Source organism: Macrotis lagotis, chromosome 7 (genome assembly GCF_037893015.1).
Source record: "Macrotis lagotis isolate mMagLag1 chromosome 7, bilby.v1.9.chrom.fasta, whole genome shotgun sequence".
In the NCBI taxonomy this organism is placed as follows: domain Eukaryota; kingdom Metazoa; phylum Chordata; class Mammalia; order Peramelemorphia; family Peramelidae; genus Macrotis; species Macrotis lagotis.
In genome coordinates, this window is record NC_133664.1 from 162006637 (window position 1) to 162031091 (window position 24455).

The following is a 24455-nucleotide window of genomic DNA, read 5'->3' on the forward strand; positions in this document are numbered from 1 at the left end:
ATCTACTCCAGAAATGAACTAAGAATCTAGGGATTATATCAGAATCAAGTAATACAGACTTGGTCCCAAGAGTAATTGTCCTTTTGTCTGAAAAGATTACTTTGGCAGTGCCTCCACAGCACTAAAAACAAATAAATGGCTTGACAATGGTAAAACATTTGCTCAATAACTTTATATAACTTTTCTAGTATTCTCATTTTCATTTATTCCATGTTCTTAGGTCTACCTGGATACAATGCAAGCATAAAATCCCCCATCTGAGAGCAGTTCTGCAAATTATATTCACAACCTGATGCTATGAAACTAGATTCTTAAGCCTACTCAATCATAATTTATCTTTTATGCAATAATTAAGTATTTTTTACTTCAAAATTCCTTATCTGACTCACTTTGCTTGTTGATTTTGCAAGCCTCAATACCAAAAAATCTTTTTATACCACTGATCATTACTTTTCAGAGCAAATACTTATTTTTCTTCCATTAATGATCACTCAAGAGAAAGAGGGACAATAGTGAGGGAAGGGGGGGTAGGTACAGATAGAATTTGACTAGGAACTTAAAAAATTCAAAATTCTGAAATTTCATATACAGATGTATTTGAGAAGAGTTGTTTATCCATTCCTTTTATCAGACTCTATAAATAAATTCTAGACCATAAGGAGAGGTTTGTGATTTGCCTGTAAAGAATGCATTATTATGCCTATTATAAATATAATAACTTTACAAATTCCTCAATAGAACATTGGTTCCTATTTCCCATTTATTTATTTATTTTTGGTTTCTCTTTGTATTGCTATTATATAACACCTGCTAAGCAAGATTTTATCATATAGCTTATGAAGAAAACTATTCATGCTAATGACTTTAGGGTCTGCAATTTAAATCTGTAGCCTTAAGATTAAGAATTATTTATTGGAAATAACTAGAAACCAACAACAACCTATTCAAAGGGAATAAACTTCAACTCAGTATTGTTTATTATTTAATAAATCCTAATTGATTGATTGAATGGGTAAGTACTTGACATTTTAGAACCCTAGTATCCTCATCAGTTAAAAAAAGATTTTACACTTGAACTTCTTACCTTATAAGGTATTCTGAGAAAAGCATTTTGTAAGATATAAAAGGCTATATAAATGTGAGCTATTAATAAAATGAGTGGTTGAAATAGATGATCCCTCAGATCCCTTCCAGCCCTGAAATTCTAGCCTACAAAAAAACCCTTCTGATCAACAAAAGATGGGAGGAGGTGAGGGGTTGACAGGAAATCCTTGTAGTTGGGAAGGGGATGAAGGGAGTAAAGCAAGTCATACTGATCTTACTTCCTTCTTCTTGGCTTCTACCTTGGTGGCATCATCCACAAATCTGAAGGAAGAAGGCATGCCAATATATTCAAGCTTCTTAAGTACTTGTGGCAGCTAGCCAAAACCTCCTCTTCTCTCCCACACCCCCTACACTTGACTGCTTTCACTTTGCTACACCAGTTAATCTCCATCCACAACTCTCTTTCACAAACAATCATTAACAAATATCTGTGGTTCCTAGCTTAGAGTCCTAGAATTGAACACAGGTGTCCAGATTCATTGCTTACTAGCATTGTCTGAATGAAAAAAAATCTGTCAGACTTCAGTCTACCAATCCGCACCCAGTCTGAATATAAATAACCCTGATTTCAGAGGAATTAGGATACCTATTCAGCACACTTTATCAATCTAAACTGGCCAGATTGCTCAAAGGCATCTTTTTTTATTAAGTCCCTGTTCCCATGCCCCCCTACTTCTCCCCGAATAGTGCTGATGCTTCTATTGTTTTCAAGTAAAAGATCTAAAATTCTTGGTTATATTATAAAAATATTAAACTGCCATTTTCCATGAGAAAGCCCAGGGCAGAGAAGGTATATATAGGCAGAGATAGTCTGACCCACATAAAATCAATCACAAGCAGAATCAAGAGTAGATTATTCCCCCAGAGAATTCACCTCTGCAAAAGATTCAATGACCTCCTACCCCTAGGGAAGAGACCAAACCTGGGGAAGATGACAGGAGACAGAGTAAAATGGGAAGTTTAGTATGGAAGAGGGGTGCAACACTACAACTGAACAACTTAGGTTTAAGTCTGTTGTACAAAATAGGTAAGAATTGATGCTTTGAAAAGATAGGATGCTTTTCTCATATGCCAGCACCTTAGACCTGTACCCAAGTTGCCTCACCAAAGTTTCAGCTCTGCAGGATAAAATATAGTTCATTTCTTATTCAGCTTATTCTCCTTAAGACTGCCATGAAACCTGAGATTTCCCATTCAGTGCTTTCCCATCTACTCTGTGCATATATATATATACATATACATATATATATATATGTATTATATATAGTTATATTCTGAGCTAATAAATAAAACAAAGGATGGCAAAATTGTTTGGTATTAAGAAAAGCATACTACATAAGGTACATGAACTTAGGAGTTTCTTTGCATATTAATCTACATTTCCATTAATTGATTTTGGTTAAGTTTCTGATTAGACTTTACTACCTAAAGATATTTTTACCCTTGAAACTTGAAGCACCTGCATCTTATATTTCTAAAGGGGAAAAATATCCATTGTATTATCAGACTTCTGTCAGCAGTTTTATATTTTTATATTAAACAATAGTCTCTGGGATTGGTTTTCAATAGATAACACAATTTGAATAGTTCACATTTAAATCCATTCCTAATAATCCATCATGCATATATGCATCTATACATACATGTACATATACATTCATATATGTTCATACATATCTACATGGAATTGTATGTGTTCATATGCATAGGCATATTCATGTATATACATACACCATCAATACCTGAAAAAATATCTGTTAGTTTGCTGAACTTGAGATATTTGGGGTGTGATGAAAGGAGTAAGGAAAAAACTAATGAATTTTGTAATGAGTTTTAGTTTTCTAACATCATTCATTAAAATATCCATAATTAAATGTTTTAAGATTGTTTAAAATATTGAAGAATTATATAGAGAAAGGGTACAAGACAAAACAAAGCAGGAAAGGCTTAGACAGATTACTCATAGGTATTGATCAATAGCTGACAAAACTTCCAAGTGAAGGTTGAAGCACCTTAAAATCTAATTAGGAAATATTTAACAAAATAATGAAATATGCAGAACAATATAGATAACATTAATTTGTGGTTTTTCTAAATCATCATGTTCCTTTGCAGAAATCTGATTCTATTTGAGTTTGATACTGCTGACCTAGCCTGATAGATTCAGAATAGTTTCTGTTCGCTATTACTACACACACACACACACACACACACACACACACACACAGAAACACAAACAGAATGTGAGGCAGAAGAAAGGAGGCACACAATTAATTTCTCCCTCATTTGAGTAAGAGGGCTCTATTACAGAATTGTAGACAAAGCATCTATGGCTTTTATTTCAAATGTTTCTACAAAACACTATGTTTCTAGAATAGGAAATGATTAAAATAGAGATCTAAACCTAGAAAGGATCTCAGAGACTAATTTAACTTTTTTCTTTTACAAATGAGGAAACTGAGGCCCAGAACATCAGAGTCAAGATTTAACACAATCCCATTCTACTCTCTCCCTCCCCTGTGCCACCCAACTGTGGTCAATATAGTAAACCGAATATATCATTAAAAGGATTTTTTTTACTAACAAATAGAATTCCTGGAATTAATATCATATCCAACAACAGATTTCACGGTTTGAAATCACATGACATTTCAAAGAGTAATTAAATTTATAGTAGCATTCCTTACAGTTTCACATTTCTTTAAAGTGCCCATTTTAACCTTCTATCCCAGCAGCAGGCCTCGTGTATTAATGCAAAGCTTCAATTGATGCAATTACACTGAATGGTGGCAGGAAACATGGCTTTTAAGAAAATCAGCTTAAAAATAGCTTCATTCACATTAAAATCTGCCAAATATCTAAGTTAAAGATCTGCTCTCCATGCCAATTCATCCCATGCCTAGCCCCAAAAAATAACATTTTGAAATCTTGCCAAGTCTTTTGCTTGAAAATAACATCTTAATTGGTTTCTACTTATAAAAACTCAAAATATTCTTTTAAAAGGTAAAGATAGTGTATTCATTGTTTTATTCCAGTTTAATGGTCTAGTCTCTTGGAATGCTCTCATTAATATGGGGGAGGGTGGCAACTCAGGAGCCTGAATTAAGAGAGGGAATCAGACTGAGTGAGAGGTTGATTGGAGCAACAACAAATAAAGTAATAGAAGGCTTTGCCATAAAGAATATATTTATTTCAAAAGTTTCCTATACAACTGCAATGAGACTAATTAATTCATATTGTCTTATGACTATTCCATAATAGATAAAACTCTATGTAAGGCCAAATGGACCATGTTTGGAGAATATTTTACTGTGGGTGGGCAACTGGAGCCAAGTTTCAATTACCCAGTAATTCAGGTCAGATCAGGGCATCTAATAGGGATAATCCAAGCTGTAACATTCCATTTCTGTTTCAGTCATGACAAGTGGCTACCTCGATGGAATCAGATTAATGACTTGGCTTTAACTATGAATAACTAAACCTAGACCAATGATTTCTGTAAGGGCTTGCCAAAAGTTAACTTCAAATATAAAGTCAGTAGATAGGGGAAAATAATACTGAATTAGGGATGAGATGACCTGGGTTCTAGGTCAAGCTCTGCTCTTAACTAGCTCTGTGGTCTATGCAAATCACACCTCTCAACTTTGGTTTCTTCATCTTGAAAACAAAAGGGTTGAACCAGGAGATTACTAAGGTCCTTGCTACCTGTCCCTCTATAATTTTATAAAATTTCAATAAATTTAATGCTTATTCAGAAACATCTAGAAAGAGGAATTGAGGCAGAGGAAAACAAAATCTGCCAAATTGCTATTTAAATATGGGTGGAGAGATCTGAGAAAACTAAAAAAGGTCAAATCATTGCTCTTCACACAACTAATTTATTTTGTACTTTTACTTATCTTTTTAAAAAAGTAAACATTGACAGAAATTAACACTCAAGAGAATTAACTAAAAAGAATGACTTTTTTGATAAAATCTTTAAAATTAGAATTTAGAAAGTTTTTAAACTTGGTGTACAATGTTTATTAGATAAGCACCTACTGATGAAAACTTTTATTAGAGGGCTGCTTGTTTTTTTTTTCCCCTGGACCTCATTTTCCTCAATGGTAAAATGGCAGACTCATGTACATTAGAGACATAAGATTCTATGATCAAATACTGCAAATAAATAGCTAAAAGAAAGCAAGATCAATTAAGGGATCCCTAGAATCTGAATAGATCTTAAAATCCTAGGTAGGCTTGGGGATAAGAATGTGAAAGGGAAACTGTGATGTTGGAATTTTTTTATAAAGAATTTCAAAAATAATCCCCTCAACATCCAGCATTCCCCTTTTCTTACTTTTTTGACAAATATATATTAGTCTCCTAGGTAACTTGTTCCATTGCATTTTCTCTATGATTTTATTATGATGCTTCCATATTTCTTATAGCACTTAACCATTTATAAAACACTTTTACTACAAAAATCCTTTGATGGAAATTGAATAGATATCATTACTATTTTACAAAGGAATAGTAAATCTTAGTTTAGAAAGAGATTTAGTGGGTAATGAAATCAGGCCTTCTTGACTCCAAGACTCATGATATTTCTAGGACACATCATGTTTGTCCCTCATTTTTGAAGACCAACATAAATTCAGGGAGATGATGTCATAACATGAAAGTGAATTGAATGTGAGGCAGAGTTGGGGGATGATATGTCACCAGTCTCACTTTCTCCTTCAGAGCCCTCTGAGTCCAGGGGCCAGATATGAGTTGGGACAACTGGAGATGGCCTTGGGTGTGAGGCAATCAGTGACAAGTGACTTGTCCAAGACACAAATAAGTGTCTAAGACTAGATTTGTACTCAGGTCCTCCTAACTTCAGGGCTAGTGTTCTATCCTCCATACCACCCAGTTGCCCTTTTCTGCTACACTAAGATTCTATATGAAATAATGTTTCTTCTCCCCCCAAAATAGCTTTATAGCCAATGCTTTTTGGAACACTTCAATTCCATAGAACAGAGGACTTCTGTATTTTATTACATAATATTATGCTGCTAGAGAACAACTGCTTTAACAGTAGCCCTTCTGGTCTTTAAGATCACTCACTTATGCTAGTTACATATTTGCACATATAAAAAGACTTTGAAAGATTAGAATAACAAATGTTCTCCACCCTGGTTTCTAAATTTATTTAATCAATTCTACAGGGTGATTGTGGTCATTTTGAAAGCCATCACAATCTGTACTAGCTTCACTTCAGCAGTACATTGATGTTGCCATTTGTTCCCTATATCATGTCTAGAGGAAAGAAGACATTGTTTAGGATATATAAGGTCTGTACTTTGGAATTAAAGAAGAAATCTAAAATTCCATATGAATTCCCTCTTAAATATTTTAATATAAAATGAACTATAATTAAGAGAGGGATTAGAGAAGTTGGTAATTACCTAACGTACTTTAACCAATATAACAAGTAGAATTTGAATCTGGATCTTTCGATTCCCTTTCTTTTTTTCCTCATTATTTCCTAAACTATTGGGAATATAATTGGAGGTGTATTCACATGACATATTTAAATTCTACTTCTGTCACATACTGACCATGTAGCTACAAGACCATTATTCCTTCATAGAGAGAAAGAAAGAAGAGCACAAGATTGAAGGTTTAGAGTTAGGTAATACCTTAGAGATCAGTGACTCCAGTGGTCCAAAGAGTCTAAGTAACTTGCCCAGTGTCTCACTGCTTGTAAGTGTCTTAAGATTTATGCCTACATCTTCACTTCAATTCACACATCTATATATAAATATAAATATGCATAAATATTTATATATGCACATTTATATATAGTGTGTATATATATGTGATAGGTAATAGTAAATTTATTTTTGAAGAACTTTAGTGGTCAATTATAATGAGTAATTATTATAGTCATTATGTACTACAAGCTATGAATTTGTAATGGGGCATAAGAGAAGATATGGGAAGCTAAGGGGCGCAGGGGATAGGGTACCAGGCCTGGAGTAAGGAATTCTTATCTTCCTGAGTTCAAATCTGGTGTCAGACACATACTTGCAAGTCACTTAACCTTTTATACCTTAGATTTTTCATCTGCAAAATGAACTAGAGAAGAAAATGAGAAACTCCTCCAGTGTTTCTGTCAAGAAAACCTCAGTCATGAAGAGTCAGAAAGAGACTGAAAACAGCTGAAAAACAATATAAGAGAAAATGAGTTCATCAACAATTATTTAAAGGTTTTCGTTTCTCTTTGAAAAATATGGTTTTTCTTTGAAGTTACTGACTGTGTTCACCGTGTATAGTGTTGATAAGATTCTATGGACTTATTTCACTTTATACTCATCCCTGTTCCCCAGGTTTGAGTTGGTCATCAACTTGTCATGTATCCCCAATACCTTGTAAGTCATATAGAAAAAAAAAGTCAAAAGATCTATGAGTATTTTATAAGGACCATAATTATAACAATTTTGGGGAGACCTTATCTGTGATTTCCTTAGCATAAGTCAGAGTGAAGAAGCTCCATCCACCAATGTAGATGTGTACCTGATCTGCAATTTAGGCAGGACTTTTAAGGATTGCTGCAAGTTTAAGTGACTTCCTCAGTCCCAGAGCCACAGAGATAATGTGACTTCAAAGGAAAATACTGAATCTGGGTCTTCTGAATCCAAAGTCAGCTTTCTAGTCACTATAGCAGATTACTACTTTATAACTATTTAAGAATCATCAAAATATAAAGTAATTATTATTCAGTGTTTAAAGACAACTCACATCCTATAGCAACAGAGAAGAACATGGTTTAGTGTTTCTGAAACATTGTATAACCTGAGAAAAGAACAATTTGACAGTGAATAAGAAACCTAGAATAACAAACACTGAACTGGGCACCTGGCCACTATTTACCACCCATGGTATCTGAAGGTCGGTTTCAATTTATTCATCTATAGTTGGTTGGAGGAAGAGAAGACCAATTATTCCAACAAATAATATTCTAGAGTAATTTAGTTTGCCAGAGAGTATAGTCTTTCACAGGGAAGGCTACACCTCGAGTAGCTAACCCAATGCTAAATATTTAGCTTCTACTTTTTTTTTTAAATCTCTACCTACTGCCAACTATTATTCTGGTCTAGAAAATGTCTGTTTTTGTTCTTTGTTCTAAAGGTCTTTGTATTAATAACAGGGAACAAAAAGGAGACACAAATCCAAAGCCAAAAAGCAAAGGGGGTCTGGAACAAATGCCCGTTAACCACAGTTCTCTGTAATTGTAACTTGTTATTGTAATGGGAACTGAAACCAAAATGATACCTCTTTATACCTTGTTATAAAAAAGGATGTTCAGGAAATGGAAAAATTAGGAGTGTGGCTCAGTGCTATATTTAGGTAATATTGTAATGGCATCTACAAAAAAATAACAGTCGAGCTAATTCCTATTCTTATAAAGGGGATGAGTAAGCTCTCTTAAATTCTGAGGACACACCCTCCCAGGGTTGACATGGGGCAGAGAAGAGGGATAAAGAAGGTCCCTATCCAGTAACACCATATCTGTGCTCAATCTCGGCTACATAAACCCTAAAAAAAGCTGTGGTCAGTGATGTATCAGGGTAGCAGGAAGGATATCCTGGGCACAAAACTATAAAAGAGTTTTGCCAGAAACAACAGAGTGTACAAGTTTCAAAGAAACAATTCTGCCCCAAGGAGCAATAATTCTCAAGATAAGGTGGAAAAGGATTCATTTTGCTTTATTTTTAAAAAGACTTTATTACTCTAAGGAGACACTTTTTACCATCTGTGTGTGTGTGTGTGTGTGTGTGTGTGTGTGTGTGTGTGTGTGGTGTGCTATGTGTGCAATGGACTTCTTTGGCTATCTGATGAAACCTATGAACCTCTTCTCAGGAGAATGCTTTCACATGCCTAAAAATAAAAGGCATAAGATTGCACGGGAAATCAATAGGTAATGAAAATCAAGGCACATTTTTCCCCATCCAAGTTCACAGATGACCTTCAACTCTATCCTTAAGTTAAGAAGAACTTTGGTGGACAGTTGGCCCATTATGAACTGTTTTTGGAGATAGCTTGACTTTAATTCAGCAAGCATTTATTAAGCCCTATGTGCTGTGATAATATTTAAAAATATACTGACTATGAACTAGGATCTAGGTACAATATAGAAAATAAGAGGTAAATCAAAAACATTATTGCATATAATTATCAGACAGCCAGGTTGTACAATCAAGAAGACCCAAGTTCTCATTTAGCCACAGAAACGTACTAGTTATGTTTCTGAGGAAGTAACTTAATCTCTGTTTACCTGGGTTTCCTCTAGTGAAAAAAAAGAGTAATAAAAGCTTCCAGTGTTGTTGAATCAAATGACAAAATAATAGGAAAGTAGTTTAAATCCCTGACACACAGTAGGTGACTTTTTGCCTTCCCTTTTATTAACCTTATTAAAAATATATTACTTTCTTTCTATGCATACTACTAGATAATAATTGACCAAAAATGTCTTGCAACACACTCATTCAAGTAAAATAATTTGCAAACAGATTTTTTTAAGGTCTTTAGTATTGTCTGACCTAGTCACTCTCCATTGGTTAAGGTATTCATCCTTTTATCTAAAAATGAATTACTTGTAACAGAATTTGTTTGGAGCACATATGAATGCAATCATGAGGAAAGAGAAAGGATTACTAAATAAAAATCTGAATGACTATTTCTGTAGGAATTTCCCATCACAGCATCATTTGATGGTATAAACTGCATTCATTAGCCACTAAGGAAGGTGCAGTAAATCAACTGTAATTTTATTTGAAATCTCAATATGTTACCCTCATTCTCCCCCCAAAATACAAAGTCTACCCATCACTTCTATGGTTAATAATTATTTCAGGAAGAAAGATCTAACAGCTGGTCTAAAATTGATCTAAGACATACATATATAAAGCCATAGCTTGTACTCAAAGTATCCCAGGAAGATGTAACATTAAATAGAGAGGGACAGGGGACTTTATTTCTTGGAAATTTTCTCATCAAATGAGATTAATATATCCAAAGTACTTTGAAAACATTAAACTACTATACAAATGTAAACTATTATCTTTTATGCCAACTTCATTTCAGAATTTTATGTAATATTAAAATAGCATTTTAGTCATTAGCTTAGTACTATTAATCTTTCATCTGAACTATAAAGATTTCCAACTCATACCTCCCAACTCAATGTAAAAAAATGTGCAGGGCAACCTTGCCAGAAGCATTACCCTTGTTAAGTTGATGGCTTTGCACAAGGCAACCTTACAAGTACACATTTACTCCATCCATTAGGAGTTATCAAAAGGAGCATAAAAAGCCTGGTTCAACACAAGTTTTTCCTGAGAGCAAAATGTTTCAGTGAATTCAATGCAAACACAGTGGGTATTCTTGAAGATAAATGAAGAAATCAAGAACAATTGCCTTTTATCTCCTGGATAATGACAAGACAAACTGTATTCACCAAGTGTGCCTTGTAATGTTAATGGGACAAAAGTTAATAAAAAGGTAATTAATTATTTTGAGTTTATTGTTTCAGTGACAATTCATCAGGTGTTTTTTTGGGGGGGGAGAATTTTCTCACTAGGCAACTAGAGTCCTTTATTATTTAATTAAAGTAAGGAAAACTTCTTGCCTAATGAAGCAAACAGTGAAAGACAGTTTTCTAAAATTCTATTCAAGTTCTAATTGATATGGTACTTATGACCTCTGAGATGGTAGCCAGCTTATTTACTTATGAAAGAATAACAGGTGGTAAATAAAGAAGGCAGAACTGAAAAAAATTAAAAGGAAAGAAATTACTTTAAAGGCTATAGAGACATCTTCCCTAATTTCTTCAGTGTCCTAACTTCAAAAACCTACTAGAATTTATTCTTGTCTTCAGAATAGAACAATGGACACAGAAGCAAAAAATTCAAAGTGGACTGATTTTCCAAACACAGTGTCCTCAAAGAAAAAGAGTTCTCTAATACTTCAGAATTCATTATGACTTTCATGTGTTTTCAGGAACCCACTAATCACTTAAGGTTTTCTTTTTCAGCTTTATTTAAAAGAAAGGTTGCCAAAATATCCATTGGTATTCCATTGCACAACAGGCAACACCTATCCATGGACAACCCACACACAGATGTGGGACCAATAATTTAAGAATATTTTGAATGCCAAGAAACTTTTGTTGAATACAATTCTTTTTTTTTTAGATTTTTTTTCAAGGCAATGGGGTTCAGTGGCTTGTCCAAGGCCACACAGCTAGGTAATTATTAAGTGTCTGAGGTAGGATTTGAACCCAAGTACTCCTGACTCCAAGACCCGTGCTCTATCTACTGCGCCACCTAGCCACCCTGAATACAATTCTTAAAGAAAAAACAGGTACACATAGTTGGACCTTTTAAAGTTTTAAAGTCAGGTTTTTTTAGACCTTTCTATAAGATACATTTATATCTCAAAAGGGTCTATAACCAAGAAATTCTTGAAATAAGGCCATGGCAACCATTGAATGATATCAATGATTAAAGTGAAGAGCTGTTTGAAAAAAGCTACCTACAAATGAGTGCTCGTTATTTAAAAGTTTAATTTTGGGTCATTATTGCATTGTTAAATCTGTTTTGTGAGGTTTATCTCATAAAATGATTTTTGTTATTTAGAAGTTATCTAAAAAGCATAGATAGTGACAAAGGTTTTCTTTTGAAGCCTACTGATTTATATTAAGCTCCTTGGTTTCTAGTTCTGATATTTACTATATTTATATGTCAAAATGTACAAATGAAAAGGGAAAATTATTAATCTTGAAAGTTTCTGGTCTTCTTAGTTTATAATAGTCTATTGTTCAACACTATAGAGAGAAAGCAAACAAATGAATGACTAAATCATTCACATCATTGTTCTTATTATTGTTGTACTTTAGAATAATGCACATAGAAATATGGTGGACAAATAATTTAACTGACCTAGTTCATCCATAAGTAAAGTATGAAAATCACCTTTATCTCTCAATGACTTTATTGCTTAATCATGTTTTTGTTTTGTTTTGTTTTTTAGTCATATCCAGTTTTTCATGACTTCCTTGGAATCTACACTAATTTTTGTGTGAGGATTTGATTCTTTTTAATGCTCATTTCAGTTGTTGAAAGTCACTAAATAATTATTAATATCAAACTTTTTCAGGACCAAGAACTATGTTCACCTTTTTTTATAATGCTAAACAGGTCTGAACAATGCTTTCTATATATAGGAAGTACTTAATAGAAGTAGATTTGTTATTGATGAATCTAATAAGACTATTTTCATAATTAACACTTTGTTCTAAACTTCCAGATAAAAGAGGAATAAAAATTTATGTCAGTCAGGCAATATTTATGGAGTGACTATAACCAGCAACTATAGATACCAAAAAAAAGGACAGTATTTGACGTCAAATTCTTTAAGGCCCAATAAGGGTTACAACTCAAGTACAATTGGATTTCAATAGGAATCTCTAAAATTCTCTTCCACTCTAAATCTTAGACCACAACATGAATCTCTACAACAAAACTGAATGACAAACTATAAAATATGGTCAGCTAAGGGCTCCACAATTCTATTTATTGTCCTAGAGGAACAACACATGAATTCAGTTCTATACCAGAGGATTAGGGGAATAAAACTGAACTCCAAGTTATGTTCTAGTGAGAGGCATTACAAAGATAAAGTTTAATCTTTTAGGAAATGCTATTTCAATTATGTCCTAGGCCCTCTTCTATCTCTATTTTTTAATATATTTGTGATCTCATCAGTTCAAATAAGTTCAAATATTATCTCTATATAATTGATTCCCAAAGTTACTTATCTAGTCCTCCTTTCTCTTCTGAGCTCTAGCCCCATTGTAGGGATATCTCCACCTAGATATTTCACATATCAAGTCCTCTCAAATACTTAAAACTCAAACTCAAAGGATTTGAAACAGTGTTTGTTAATTTTTCCTCTGCGTCCCCCCACTTCCCTATTTCTAATGAGAGCACCACTATTTCAATCTCTCATAGTAGCTAATTAGGAGTCATCTTTGACTCTTCATTTTCAGTCACTGAATTGTTGCTGGGACATTCACATCTCATATTTGTCTCTTTTTGTCAGCATATAGACCACATCTCCTCTAATTCTGATCTTCATTTCTCACTTGGACTATTAGAATAAACTAAATTTCTCCCTGCACTCACCTTCTTCTGGTTGCAATCTACAGATTTGTCAAATTGATATTCCTTAAATCTGACCAAGTCAATCTCTTGCTCAATTACCTATTGCCTTTAATATGAATACTCTTCTGTTATACTTTTAAAACCCTTCACAATATGGTTTCAGTCTATCTATCCAAATTCATTAACTCCATGGAAATTCTCCTAATTAACTGAATACTTCCACCAAACTAGTCTGTTTGGTGCTGTACTCCCTAAATGCCTTTAGGCAGAATCTCCTATGCTCTACATACTCATTTCTTCCTCTTGGAAGTCTCAGGTCCCTTCAAAGTTCAAATCAGGTACCACCTCCTTCAAAATACTGTTCCTATCAACAGAGCAATGTCCCTCTACCCTCCCCCACCACAAAGAAACACACATATTTCCTTCTTATGTAGTTTAAATTCACTTATCTTCCTTCTCACCATAAAAATTCTTTGACAGAAAGAGAACATTTCATTTTTATCTATATCCTTAGCACCTAGCACAGTGTTTGCTATACAGTACATAATTAATAGGTATTTGTTTATTTAAATTGAAGACCATTCACTAATAGACCAGATCTTTAGAGAAGGCACTCAGACCTACAAAATTAAAAATCCAGAAGTATTTTACAAAATGAAGAGAGTAAGACCTATAGGGACTAAAATGTCTAAAAAGTCACAATGCTAGTTAGAGACAAGAAAAGAATTCTGATTGAGTCACTGGTTTTGGACTATAATACTTTGGCTCCTTAAGCTAAGTATTCATTCAAAGGAAACCAAACCAAATTTCTCTTTAGAAAATCTCCAATGACCTCATATGCAAAATTTAAAAGGAATCTCAAGATGCTTGATAAACAAAATGTTTCAATTAAATTATGATTTTATTTCAATGAGAGATTTTTAGAACAGATTAAAGGGTTTTCTTTGACTTTCAATATAAATTTTTTATGAATGATAAGCATGAACTTTTTATTGAATTATTGATATATAATGTTGAAGACACATGAATATTTCCTATAACTCATTGATAAAGATACATTGTGAACTCAATTGGATGAGCCAACAGTTGTATTTAATGGAATTAGAAGTAACTAAAGAACTTAATTCAAAAGAAGTTGGAACATGTTAATATAGATCTCACCTAGCTTTTAAATTTCCTTTCATTTCTTATAGCCAGCAATGAATGAGACCAAAACATCTTATAACCCTATTTGACCACCTCATCATTCTCAAATAAAAATGAAAACAAAAAAGAATGAATTAAAAGAGTGTCAATTTTTCTCTGGATTCAGATGATCAAACATTAAATATAGTCAATTTATTGTACAGGGAAAGACCAATTTCCATCTTGCTTTTCTTACTCTGTTATGTATTCATACTCTGAATTTCATTCATTTATATTCCTCTTGCCTCCTTTCACAGTTGAATTTAATCTGAGTTTAATGTTCAAAAAAATTCAACATTAAACTAAGTACAGAATGTCTGTGACTGTTATGCAAAGTGGAGTGAACATATAAAAAGAAAAGCACAATCGAATGCCAATTACTTTTTTTAGGATACATCGAAGAATATTTCTATAAAAGCACTTAACTGTTTTTTTTTTCAAAAATTTAAAGAGTTTTTTTTGAGTCAAGTTTGATCTCCAAATGGAACAATTACTAAGAACAAAAAAAGACATTTTCTCTAATAATAAATGTTATTCATGGTAGAAAAATAAATTGGAATTTTTATTTCCAAAAAGAATTAATCACATTTTAGAATGGAAATATGATCTAAAAACTGTAATTCAAAAATTGCACAGAGAAGAATGGATAATTCTGTTTCTAGTTTTTTTTTTTTTATTTTGGAAGTGATCAGATAATACTCTAAGGGATATCCAAGCTACAAATAGAATAAGCTTTCAAAATACTGGGCTTTATTGTAAGAAAACATTTTTAAGTTAGACTGAAAGACTACTGTGGAATAGAAGAATTTAGGTACAAATACCATCTCTGATATTTGCTCTCTGGGTGACCTAGGGCAAACTGTTTTTCTGGATCTCAGTTTTCTTCTCTATAAAATTAAATGACTGAATTAATTGACCTGTCAAGTTTTTCTCTTTTGATGTATGATCCTGAAATTCCAAGGGAAATGCTCCTGAACGTTCTATTGATACATTAAATTCAACTAATCTAAAACCAAAATTATCATTCCATTGTCCAAAAAAAACCACACACATAAAAAGAAAAACTTTTTTTTTTACATATTTCTCATAAGCAGAGATAAAAAGTGGTAAGAGGCTGTATTAGGAACTGGTCTCCCAGGGAACTTCCTTTGAGAAAACAAACTCTCTACTAAGTGAGAGAGCTTCCAAGATGACATTACATTTCAAGGTTTTTTTTTTTTAAAGATCTGAACGTTGGAAGAGGAAGGGAAAAGAGGTAACAAAAACAAGATAAACCTATAAGCCAAGCACAAAGCAAAATCGGAAACATGAAGCATGTCATATACAGTTACAGAACAACAGAGTTGAATGGCCATCTAGGAATTCCTAGCAAGCAACTATGTGGCAACAATCTACCTATTTCATAAGGCTGTTGTAAAGCAAAGGTCCTATAAGCTGTTAAAAGTTATATAAATATGTTATAGTCGGAGGCATAATTTGAGAGTTTTGCTTTATCCTGTAACTTCTACCTTCTGCTGAGGTACTAACAGTGATCAGGACAAGGGAAAAAAAAATTTCTAAGTTTATGCTGCTTCTTTTCACATACCACATGATCAAGTCAAACCTAATACATTTTGAATTCTCCTACTTTTACTCCATTTTTGCTGCCATATTTGAAGTCTAGAATGACTATTCTCCCCAATCAGCTCTTTTGTCAAATGTCTACCTATCCTTCACAAGACCTATATTGGTATGTTCAACCTGTGGACCAAAGGTTACGTGTAACACTTGGGGCACATCCATGTTGCCCTTGCATTAGTTGTTGTACTCATTAGTGGTGTGATTAATGGTATTCATGAATGAGTATTGAATTCTATATGTGGCCCCCAGCCAGTTTTTGATGGGCCAGAACTAAAAGGTTGGACATCCCTGCACAGAACATTATTTGACCTCTTCTTGGAAGACCCCCTCTCCCACCAGTGGGGATTCCCTCTTATAAAATACCTTAACACTTTGGTACCTTAATATTGATGTGACTGTAATACAAAATAGATGATTTTCAGACACATTATTTGTGCCTGCACTTGTACTGGAGTGTCAGTACTTTAAGAATACTTATATACCTTTACTTTTCAGCACACAAGTAAAAATAATGTAAAGTATACAATAAGTGCTTAAGTGATGTTTAATATGATACTTAGCCAGAACCAGAGAGTTTTGCAGGAACTTTACCCATGTAGAATTAAACCTGTGAAAACCATATCTGTTAAAATATATTTATTCACTATTTTTTGGTGCTTCTCAGGAAAAAAACCAACAGGCAGTCCTGTTCTTCCTGCCTTTTGGTAAGGTATAAATGAAAGATGGAATTCAGCCAAAGGTGACTATCATTCCTGCCTTCTCCACATATAAATAAAAAATAACCAGTTTGAGCAATCCATTCCCCCACCTAAAATTGGTCAAATAAACTGTTAATGTTATTTAAATGCATTAATAAAATTAATATAGAGTATAGTATTTGGAATCAGATGAATGAGAGTCAAAATCCTCACTTTTTTGCTTACTATATGACATTAGGCTGACAATTATTTCATTTCTCTGTTTGACATTGTTTTTTCCATTTGCACAATAAGGGGGTCAAACTAGGTAATCATCAAAGTTCATTTTAGCCTGTAGGATATTATTAACTTGATACAAAGTTTGTATTAATTGTATATCCCTTAACAAGAGATAATTTAGCTAGTAGAAGTGAAAAGTACCTAGGGTAAGAGTTCTTAACCTGAAATCCACAGATACATACATGGACTGATTTCAAGGAAATCCATGAACTTGGATAGGAAAACAAAATACAACTTAATTTCCCTAAGTTAATGAAATTAAGCATTTCTTTTGATTATAAATTTTTAAAAAATGATTTTGAGAAAGGTCCATTCATTTACTAAACTGTCAAAAGACTGCCACCTCCTGACCTCCAGAAAAGAAATCTCCATTGTAGATTTTACCATAATAAAGTTTAATCATCAGAAGCTTTGACTAGCAGCATAAATAGAAATGACCATAAGAGGCCAAATAAAATGTAAGGTATCTAATAAAACAAATTGATTTTTTTAACCATTTATTTGTCCCCTCCCCAAAAAGTTTTACAATTTTGTGCAATAGCACAGAATCCTTCATTCATTATAGAAATGATAAAGGTTTCACACTGATCTATGGTTTATTTAGTGTTGGACTCTAGTAGAGGAAAGTTAGGAAAGAGTCCTACAAGGTTCTAGTGTGTAGAACTAGTCAACAGATAAGGTGATGGGGTGGCTAGGTGGCACAATGGATAGAGCACCGGCCCTGGAGTCAGGAGTACCTGGGTTCAAATCCAGCCTCAGACACTTAATAATTACCTAGCTGCATAACCTTGGGCAAGCCACTTTACCCCATTTGCCTTGCAAAAACCTAAAAAAAAAAAGATAAGGTGATGAAAAGGATCCTAAGAACAGACAGAAAACAAAGAAGAGGGAGGATGAAGTTATGATCTTGTTCTTCACAATTTGATTCTTTCATCAACTTTCTCTCCTTCCAGACTGACCCAACTATCAAATTGCAGTAAGGTAAGCCAGAAATTGTTAAGAAACAGAAGACTGGGGCAGAGTAGATAGAGCATGGGCCCTGGAGTCAGGAGTACCTGAGTTCAAATCCAGCCTCTGATACTTAATTATTGCCTAACTGTGTGGCCTTGGGCAACTCACTTAAACCACTGCCTTAAATAAATTTTTTTTTATTTAAATAATCAGAAGATTCAAATCTTAATTCCAACTTAGAAAAGATGCTGACCTAGACCAAGAGTTTCCATTTCCCCAAATATAAACTGGGAAGAATAGTACCTACTTAATATTAATTGGCAAATCAATTTGCAAATATAAAAACAGTACATATATTTGCATGTGTTTATATGCTTATGTGTGTATATTTATACTTACACACATTATTTGCAATATGCATATATAGGTATATGCATACAAACACATATAGATATGGATATACATATCTCTACTTGATGTCTTGAATTTCAAAAGGTTATGGGAACTCTTATCGTGATGCAACACATAAAAGTAAACAATAAAAGCAAATTTGAAATAAGACAATGACATACAAATTAATAATTTAGAATATCTTCTATTTGACCACCTGGTAAGGAATTTTGAGATTATTCCTAAGAATGATAATTTATGCAAGAAAAACAGAACTTTTTTGGTGAGGGAAACGATAAAGTTACAAAAGAAAACTAATAATAGAAGTTATTTTAGACAGTGACATTGGAGTAAAGGGAAAAATGTGTCATTTGGTATACCCTCTTTTTTCTTCTACCCTTGCCAAATGTTGAGTTTACTCACTAATGGCTAGTAGCTACTGTAAATGTAGTTGAATCTTCATGAAATAAGTTTTTCTCCACTGAAGAATTCCTTTGAAATATTTTTTGGAGGTTGACAATCCCTTTCAAGAAAACCTGCTGGTCTGTAAAATCATTACTTCATACTATTATTCCTTTATTCTGATACCATATATTCTAGAACATTCTTTGAGTAGGAAGCATTTATCAATATTAGAGCTTTTTAAAAAATAATTTTAGATATATGGCATTTATAAAAGCACTTTTTGTTAACATTCTTCATATCACCTAGAAAGCAAATTGACTCCAAAGAATTCTCCCACTTACCTTGCCCAATGTTCAAAGTGCATTGTATTTGTAAATAGATAATACTAAAATTGTTCTTAATACTGAAATAATAAGCTTTCTATAATATAAATTAAAACATACTAGATCTTAATTGCCTTGAAGGTAAAAACAAAACCAAGATGAAACAAAACTCCTTTAACTCATTGCTTTTCCCTGCCCTATGTCTTCTCTAACACAAGGTGTGTTCTAAAAGTAAGGAAAGATGAGAACTTCAAAGAAACATTTTTTTTCTCTTTTTACTGATTGATTCTGAACTTGACCTATGATTCCATTGGTGCAAGGATTCTTAGCTGTATAGATCTTCACATACTCAGAGAGTTCCATAGAAGTTAAGTGACTTGCTCAAAGTCATAGATCCAGTATCCATCAGAGATAGAACTTGAATCCTGATATTCCTAACACCAGTGGCAACTCTGTGTCCTCTTATTTCACCTCTCAATCTTCTAATTTTGAAAAAGAAAAGTCATGAGTTTTAAGAAGGCCTTACTCAAGATTAGGATTGCAGTAGAGGTGCTAATGTTTAAACAGGCTTCTTACAATGCTTTAATACCATGTTGGGTAAATCATTTGGCAAATGCAAATATTGTTGGAAAAAACAAATAATAGGCATTCAAATAAAGTAAATATTAAATACCAGTCAAATTGCTGCTTGAAATTCATAATATTTAACCATGCAAGAAGATAAATGTATTCTTCAGGGAGGAATGAGAGTACAATCTCAGTCAAAAGATAATATAAATGGGGTGGGAAGGGAGTAAATTGGTCCAGACAACATTTGGGTTCAAGGGACAATGAAATGGAGTTGAGAGGAGTAATAAAAATACAAATGAACCTGACTGCCTGAATGGCCTCTCTCATCTATCTCTTTTTGTATCCATTTATTTTCGGTTAGATGACTCACCAAAATCACCCTGTGCAAATGGTCTGAATTGTACACAATAAGTGTTCATGCATACATTTGGCAAGCTTGTTCCAAGCTTATTATGCCCTTTTAACTTTGTGAACACAAATTTCTCCCAAGCTTCTGAAAAAAATACAATCTCAGACAATACCAGGAAAAAATCATGGTTCCAACTACAGTCTCAGGTCCTACTTTAATTTAATGAAGGACTTTAAAATAACCTCAGAACAGTTTAGGGAATAAGAGCCAAAATTGATTGAGGCCATTTTCAGCAATTAAGGTAGCACCCTTTTATTTCTACCAGTTTTAGATGCTTAAAAGTCTCAAGAAACATTTCTGAATAAAACCACATGATTATTAAGACCAAATATTTTATAGACCTGGACATTTGTTTTCCATAGATTATAAACTTCAACTGTAAATTTTATATGTTGACCCTTTAGTCTAAAAAATTACATGGACAACTTTCTCAACTATAACTTTACTAGAATGCATTATAATTAAAACAAGCTTCAGATAAAATGTTCCCCTGTAAAAGAAATTTGAACAAAATATCTAATAATGCTTTCCCCTCCTTATTAATTTTTAATAATTGAGACTGAAAAAAAAGGAACAAAGCCTTAAAAATAACATTTGCCCAGGAATGTTTATCTTCTTTCTTACCATTGAATGTTAAATAAACTCTTGCCTGGGGCTGTGAAGATCCTTTTACACAGCCAGAATAAACAAATGCCCCAATCAACACTTGGATTGCCAGAAATGTCATCTCTTCAAATCTGCAATTTAATATCCAGGGGAAAAAAACTCCTAAGAGAGAAAAAGAACAAATTCATTACATTTTATCACCTGTCTCAGGTAAACAGAACTATCAAACTGGAAAGAGCTTTTTGCCCTTTATCACCACCACCAAAAACTTGAACTCTAAGTAATTAAACAGTAGGAGGTGCTGTTTTTCGATTTTTCAAATGAATGTCATAGATTTAGAGCTTGAAGGGATCTTGAAGGTTATTTTATGAAACCCCTTCACTTCATAGATTAGAAAGTAGACTCAAACAGATGAAATAAATTCATTCAAAAAAAGCACATACCTAGAATTGTAAAGAACCTCAGAGACCATTCAATTCAACCTAAGGCTAGGGGTTTTACACATCAGCAAACTAAGACTAGGGAGGTTAAATGATTTGATCAGGGTCACACAGGTGGTATGCATAAAAGTGAACTTTGAACTGATATCTTCTATCTGCAGAGTTAGTCCTCTTCACTGAGACATGAAGTTTCAATGGAAATTTGGATTTGGTTAGACTAGGTCTGGAACTTATTCAATTACAATTTCAAGACCACCAGAAAAACTACCTTCCTACAAAAAGGATTATGCTATTGTTAAAGCAAAGCAGGAGTGGCACACATAAATGAAAAACCCATTTACTGGGTCAAAAATAATCCATTCATTCCATTATTCAAATACCTTCAAATACACTCTTGTTTGTGTCTGTGGGCATAGTTACTTGATAATATTTGAGAAGGGTCCCAGCAAAGGAGAATTAATAATCAAAACCTTATTTCCCTCAAAAAAGGTATAACACTTCAGAATAATATATGTAACTATGGTGTCATCAGCTAGTATAGCAGTTGTAATTCATATGTACCCAGGCTTACATCACCTAGTATATTCTCCTTATACTACTTATATGTTAGTATATTTGAATTACTGTCTCAAGAAAGGGGGTCCCATTCTATGTGCCATACTTTGTTTTAGGTTTACACTAACCAATTAGCAACTAACTCTCAATCATGACTAAGCCAGTTATTGCAACATGTTACAGTCACAGTCTTGGGCCAGATTCAGAGGGATGACTTAGAGGTGAGCAAGTCAATGAACCATAAAATGAGGACCACATAATTATAATAAATTACACATGAGAAGTCGATTGCTCACAATTTTCAAAAAAAAATTGATAGATATTCTTTGAGACCCAGGGACATTAACTTATCTTTGAGCTCTGAGGAACAAATGAAGATCAGGTGAGAATGGAATTATTACCCAAAGCAAATAGAACACCTGTGGCTACAATTTACAAAATAAAGCCTGGACAGCAGAAGGAAAGCCCCTCCATTTTGGATTAGCCCCAGCATGATTTTAGAGTTTGCTAAGTAATACAATTGGACAACACAGTTTGGCTAAAGATTATTTTTAAACAGGTCACCGGAATTCTGATACTTAACACCAGGCTGCTGCTTTAAAATCCACCACTAAGCTTTTCAACATAATCCTCTTCAAAGTAAGAAATGCTATTAAAGACTGATAAGATTTCTCCGTCAAGCCAAAACAAAATGGGCAATCATATTTAACATGTGATTTTTAACAGATGCTACAGAGCAGGTCCCTACACAAATCCCAGTACAAACGGTAAGAAGAATGTAGGGTGCCTTCGTTTTCTTACACTTAGAAGAACCACACACAACTTGTGTTGCTGAATCCAGTTGAGAAGAAATCTCAAGAGCTCACTGTTCCCCTTATCCCGTTTTTCCAGCCTCTTCACCTTCTTAATCCTAAATTAATTCCCAGTGAAGAAAATTGATTTTCTGGGTGAAGTTCCTCTGGCAATTGTCTCTCTGGTTTGGCCCTTTTCACAGTTAAAATCAACGTAAAAGGAAAGAACGACACAAGTCAGTAAGTTGCCTGGCTTCTGTCCTGTTCAACACTAATGATAAATACGCATGCCTGTCTTAAGTCATTGACATGATCACTAAACTCTCTCATGTGGGTCCCAGAGGAGAAGAACCGACCACAAAATACAGAATCCTATCTCAGGCCAATGTGTCATAGAATGCGAGTGCGGGAAAGCACTTGCCTCAAACTCTTTCTTCCCTAAATCGTGATGAGAAGTCAGAGACTGAAATCTTAGTGACTTGTACAGCAGGATCTCCACTAGCAAACAGGATCTTACAAGTGCTCCACTCCAATGATAATAACTCATCCCAAGGATTACATTTGCAGTGTGTTTAGATTGTTCACTCGTCCCAATCTAATAACACCCAGGAAAGGAGGGGGGAAAATGAATCGAAGCAAAAGGATCATTTCGTGTTTTCTCAGGGTTTTTTTTAAACCATTTAACTTTAAACTGCCCCTCTAGGCAGGTGTCATATCCCAAAGAAGCAGTCCCTGCCAGACTGAGGCTAAATCCTTCCTGACCAAACCTCAGGGGCTCTTAACTTAATGGAGCTCGAGGACATGGCCTTGTGGAAAAGCAAACAAAACAGAATATGAAGTAAAAAGTTACACTTTCCTAAATTCGCAATACTTCAGGAGGACAGGAGCCAACTTACCCAGCTTGGAGGAAATCAGTCAGCCAGAGTCATCAGTGTCCCTCTGGTTTCTAGCAGCCGGTCACTTTATAGCTTTTTCTTTCCTTCTTAAAATGTTTGTTTATTTTTATTTTTATTTTTTAACCAGAAAGCCTTAGTTTTCCGAGTATGTCAATCGCGAAATTCTTCCCTCCGGCTAGTCCGCGGTTCTTTGTAAAGCAATCCTTGGGGCTCTCTCCACTGCGGCGGCACCCTGGAGTCCTTTCTATTCCTCAATTAAGCACCTAAGACTGAATGGAAAGTAGCTGAGCTATGACGGTGAAAACCCCGGTTTCCAATTACATTTACCCCCGGTGCTGGACCCACTTGCCTCCTGTACCACGCCGCTGCTGAGCCCTGCATACATCATTAGCTGAGCAAATAGGGGCTGCATCTCATAACTAATGTATAAGCCACACCCAGCGCTCGGGAAAGGAAGAAAGACCATGACTGAGGGAGGCAGCCAAAGGGGGCGGGGGAAGGGGTGGGGAGCAGCATGCCCGGAGAATGGGCTTCCGTCAAAATCCAGGAATGTGCTACACAGAATAAAGAGACCTGCTGAAAACCTCCGTTTGTTTAGCAGTCTGCTATGGGAAGGAAGAAAAAAAAACTTGCCGGGTGGGCTCCAGGGATTTTGTACCATCCAGGCAGAGCTTGGAGAGCTTGCAGACTTTGCCTTTTCTATATTATAGGGCAGAGCGGTTTTACCGAGGAATGATCTCATCCTTTTAAGGCAAAGACATGTGTGTTTCAGAAGCATAGGGCACCCCCCCCTTTCTTTTCTTTTCTTTTTTTTTTCCTCCCTGCCAAAACCTCCTGGACCTGGACCCAGCCAGGAAACATTCACTCTCTTGGCCCAGAAATCTATTGTAGTTTTTAGTGGATATTGGTTCCTATTGCTGTTTGCCTGGCATCCTGAAAGGGTTTTCCCTTGACCCGTTCAGTTTGACTCATCCCCATACACCCTTTGCTCTTGAATATTCCCTAACCATAAGGATGAGAAGAAACTTATTTCGCAATT

General features: G+C 34.3%; 1 protein-coding gene across 2 annotated transcripts in view; it reads right to left on the reverse strand.

Annotated features, from left to right (window-relative positions):
• The window catches only part of SEMA3C (semaphorin 3C), a 182384-nt gene extending 158537 nt beyond the window's left edge, over positions 1-23847 (reverse strand). Inside the window, exons 1-2 of one of the 2 annotated variants that reach the window (XM_074194034.1) lie at positions 23417-23847; positions 20753-20896 (exon numbers count right to left, since the gene is read on the reverse strand). In XM_074194034.1, coding sequence (XP_074050135.1) covers positions 20753-20855 — 103 coding nt within the window. In that variant the 5' untranslated portion in view covers positions 20856-20896; positions 23417-23847. Of the gene's footprint in view, positions 1-20752; positions 20897-23416 lie in introns of those variants that run through there. The other variant, XM_074194035.1, reaches the window with a different exon arrangement.
• Positions 23848-24455: the final 608 nt, after the last annotated feature.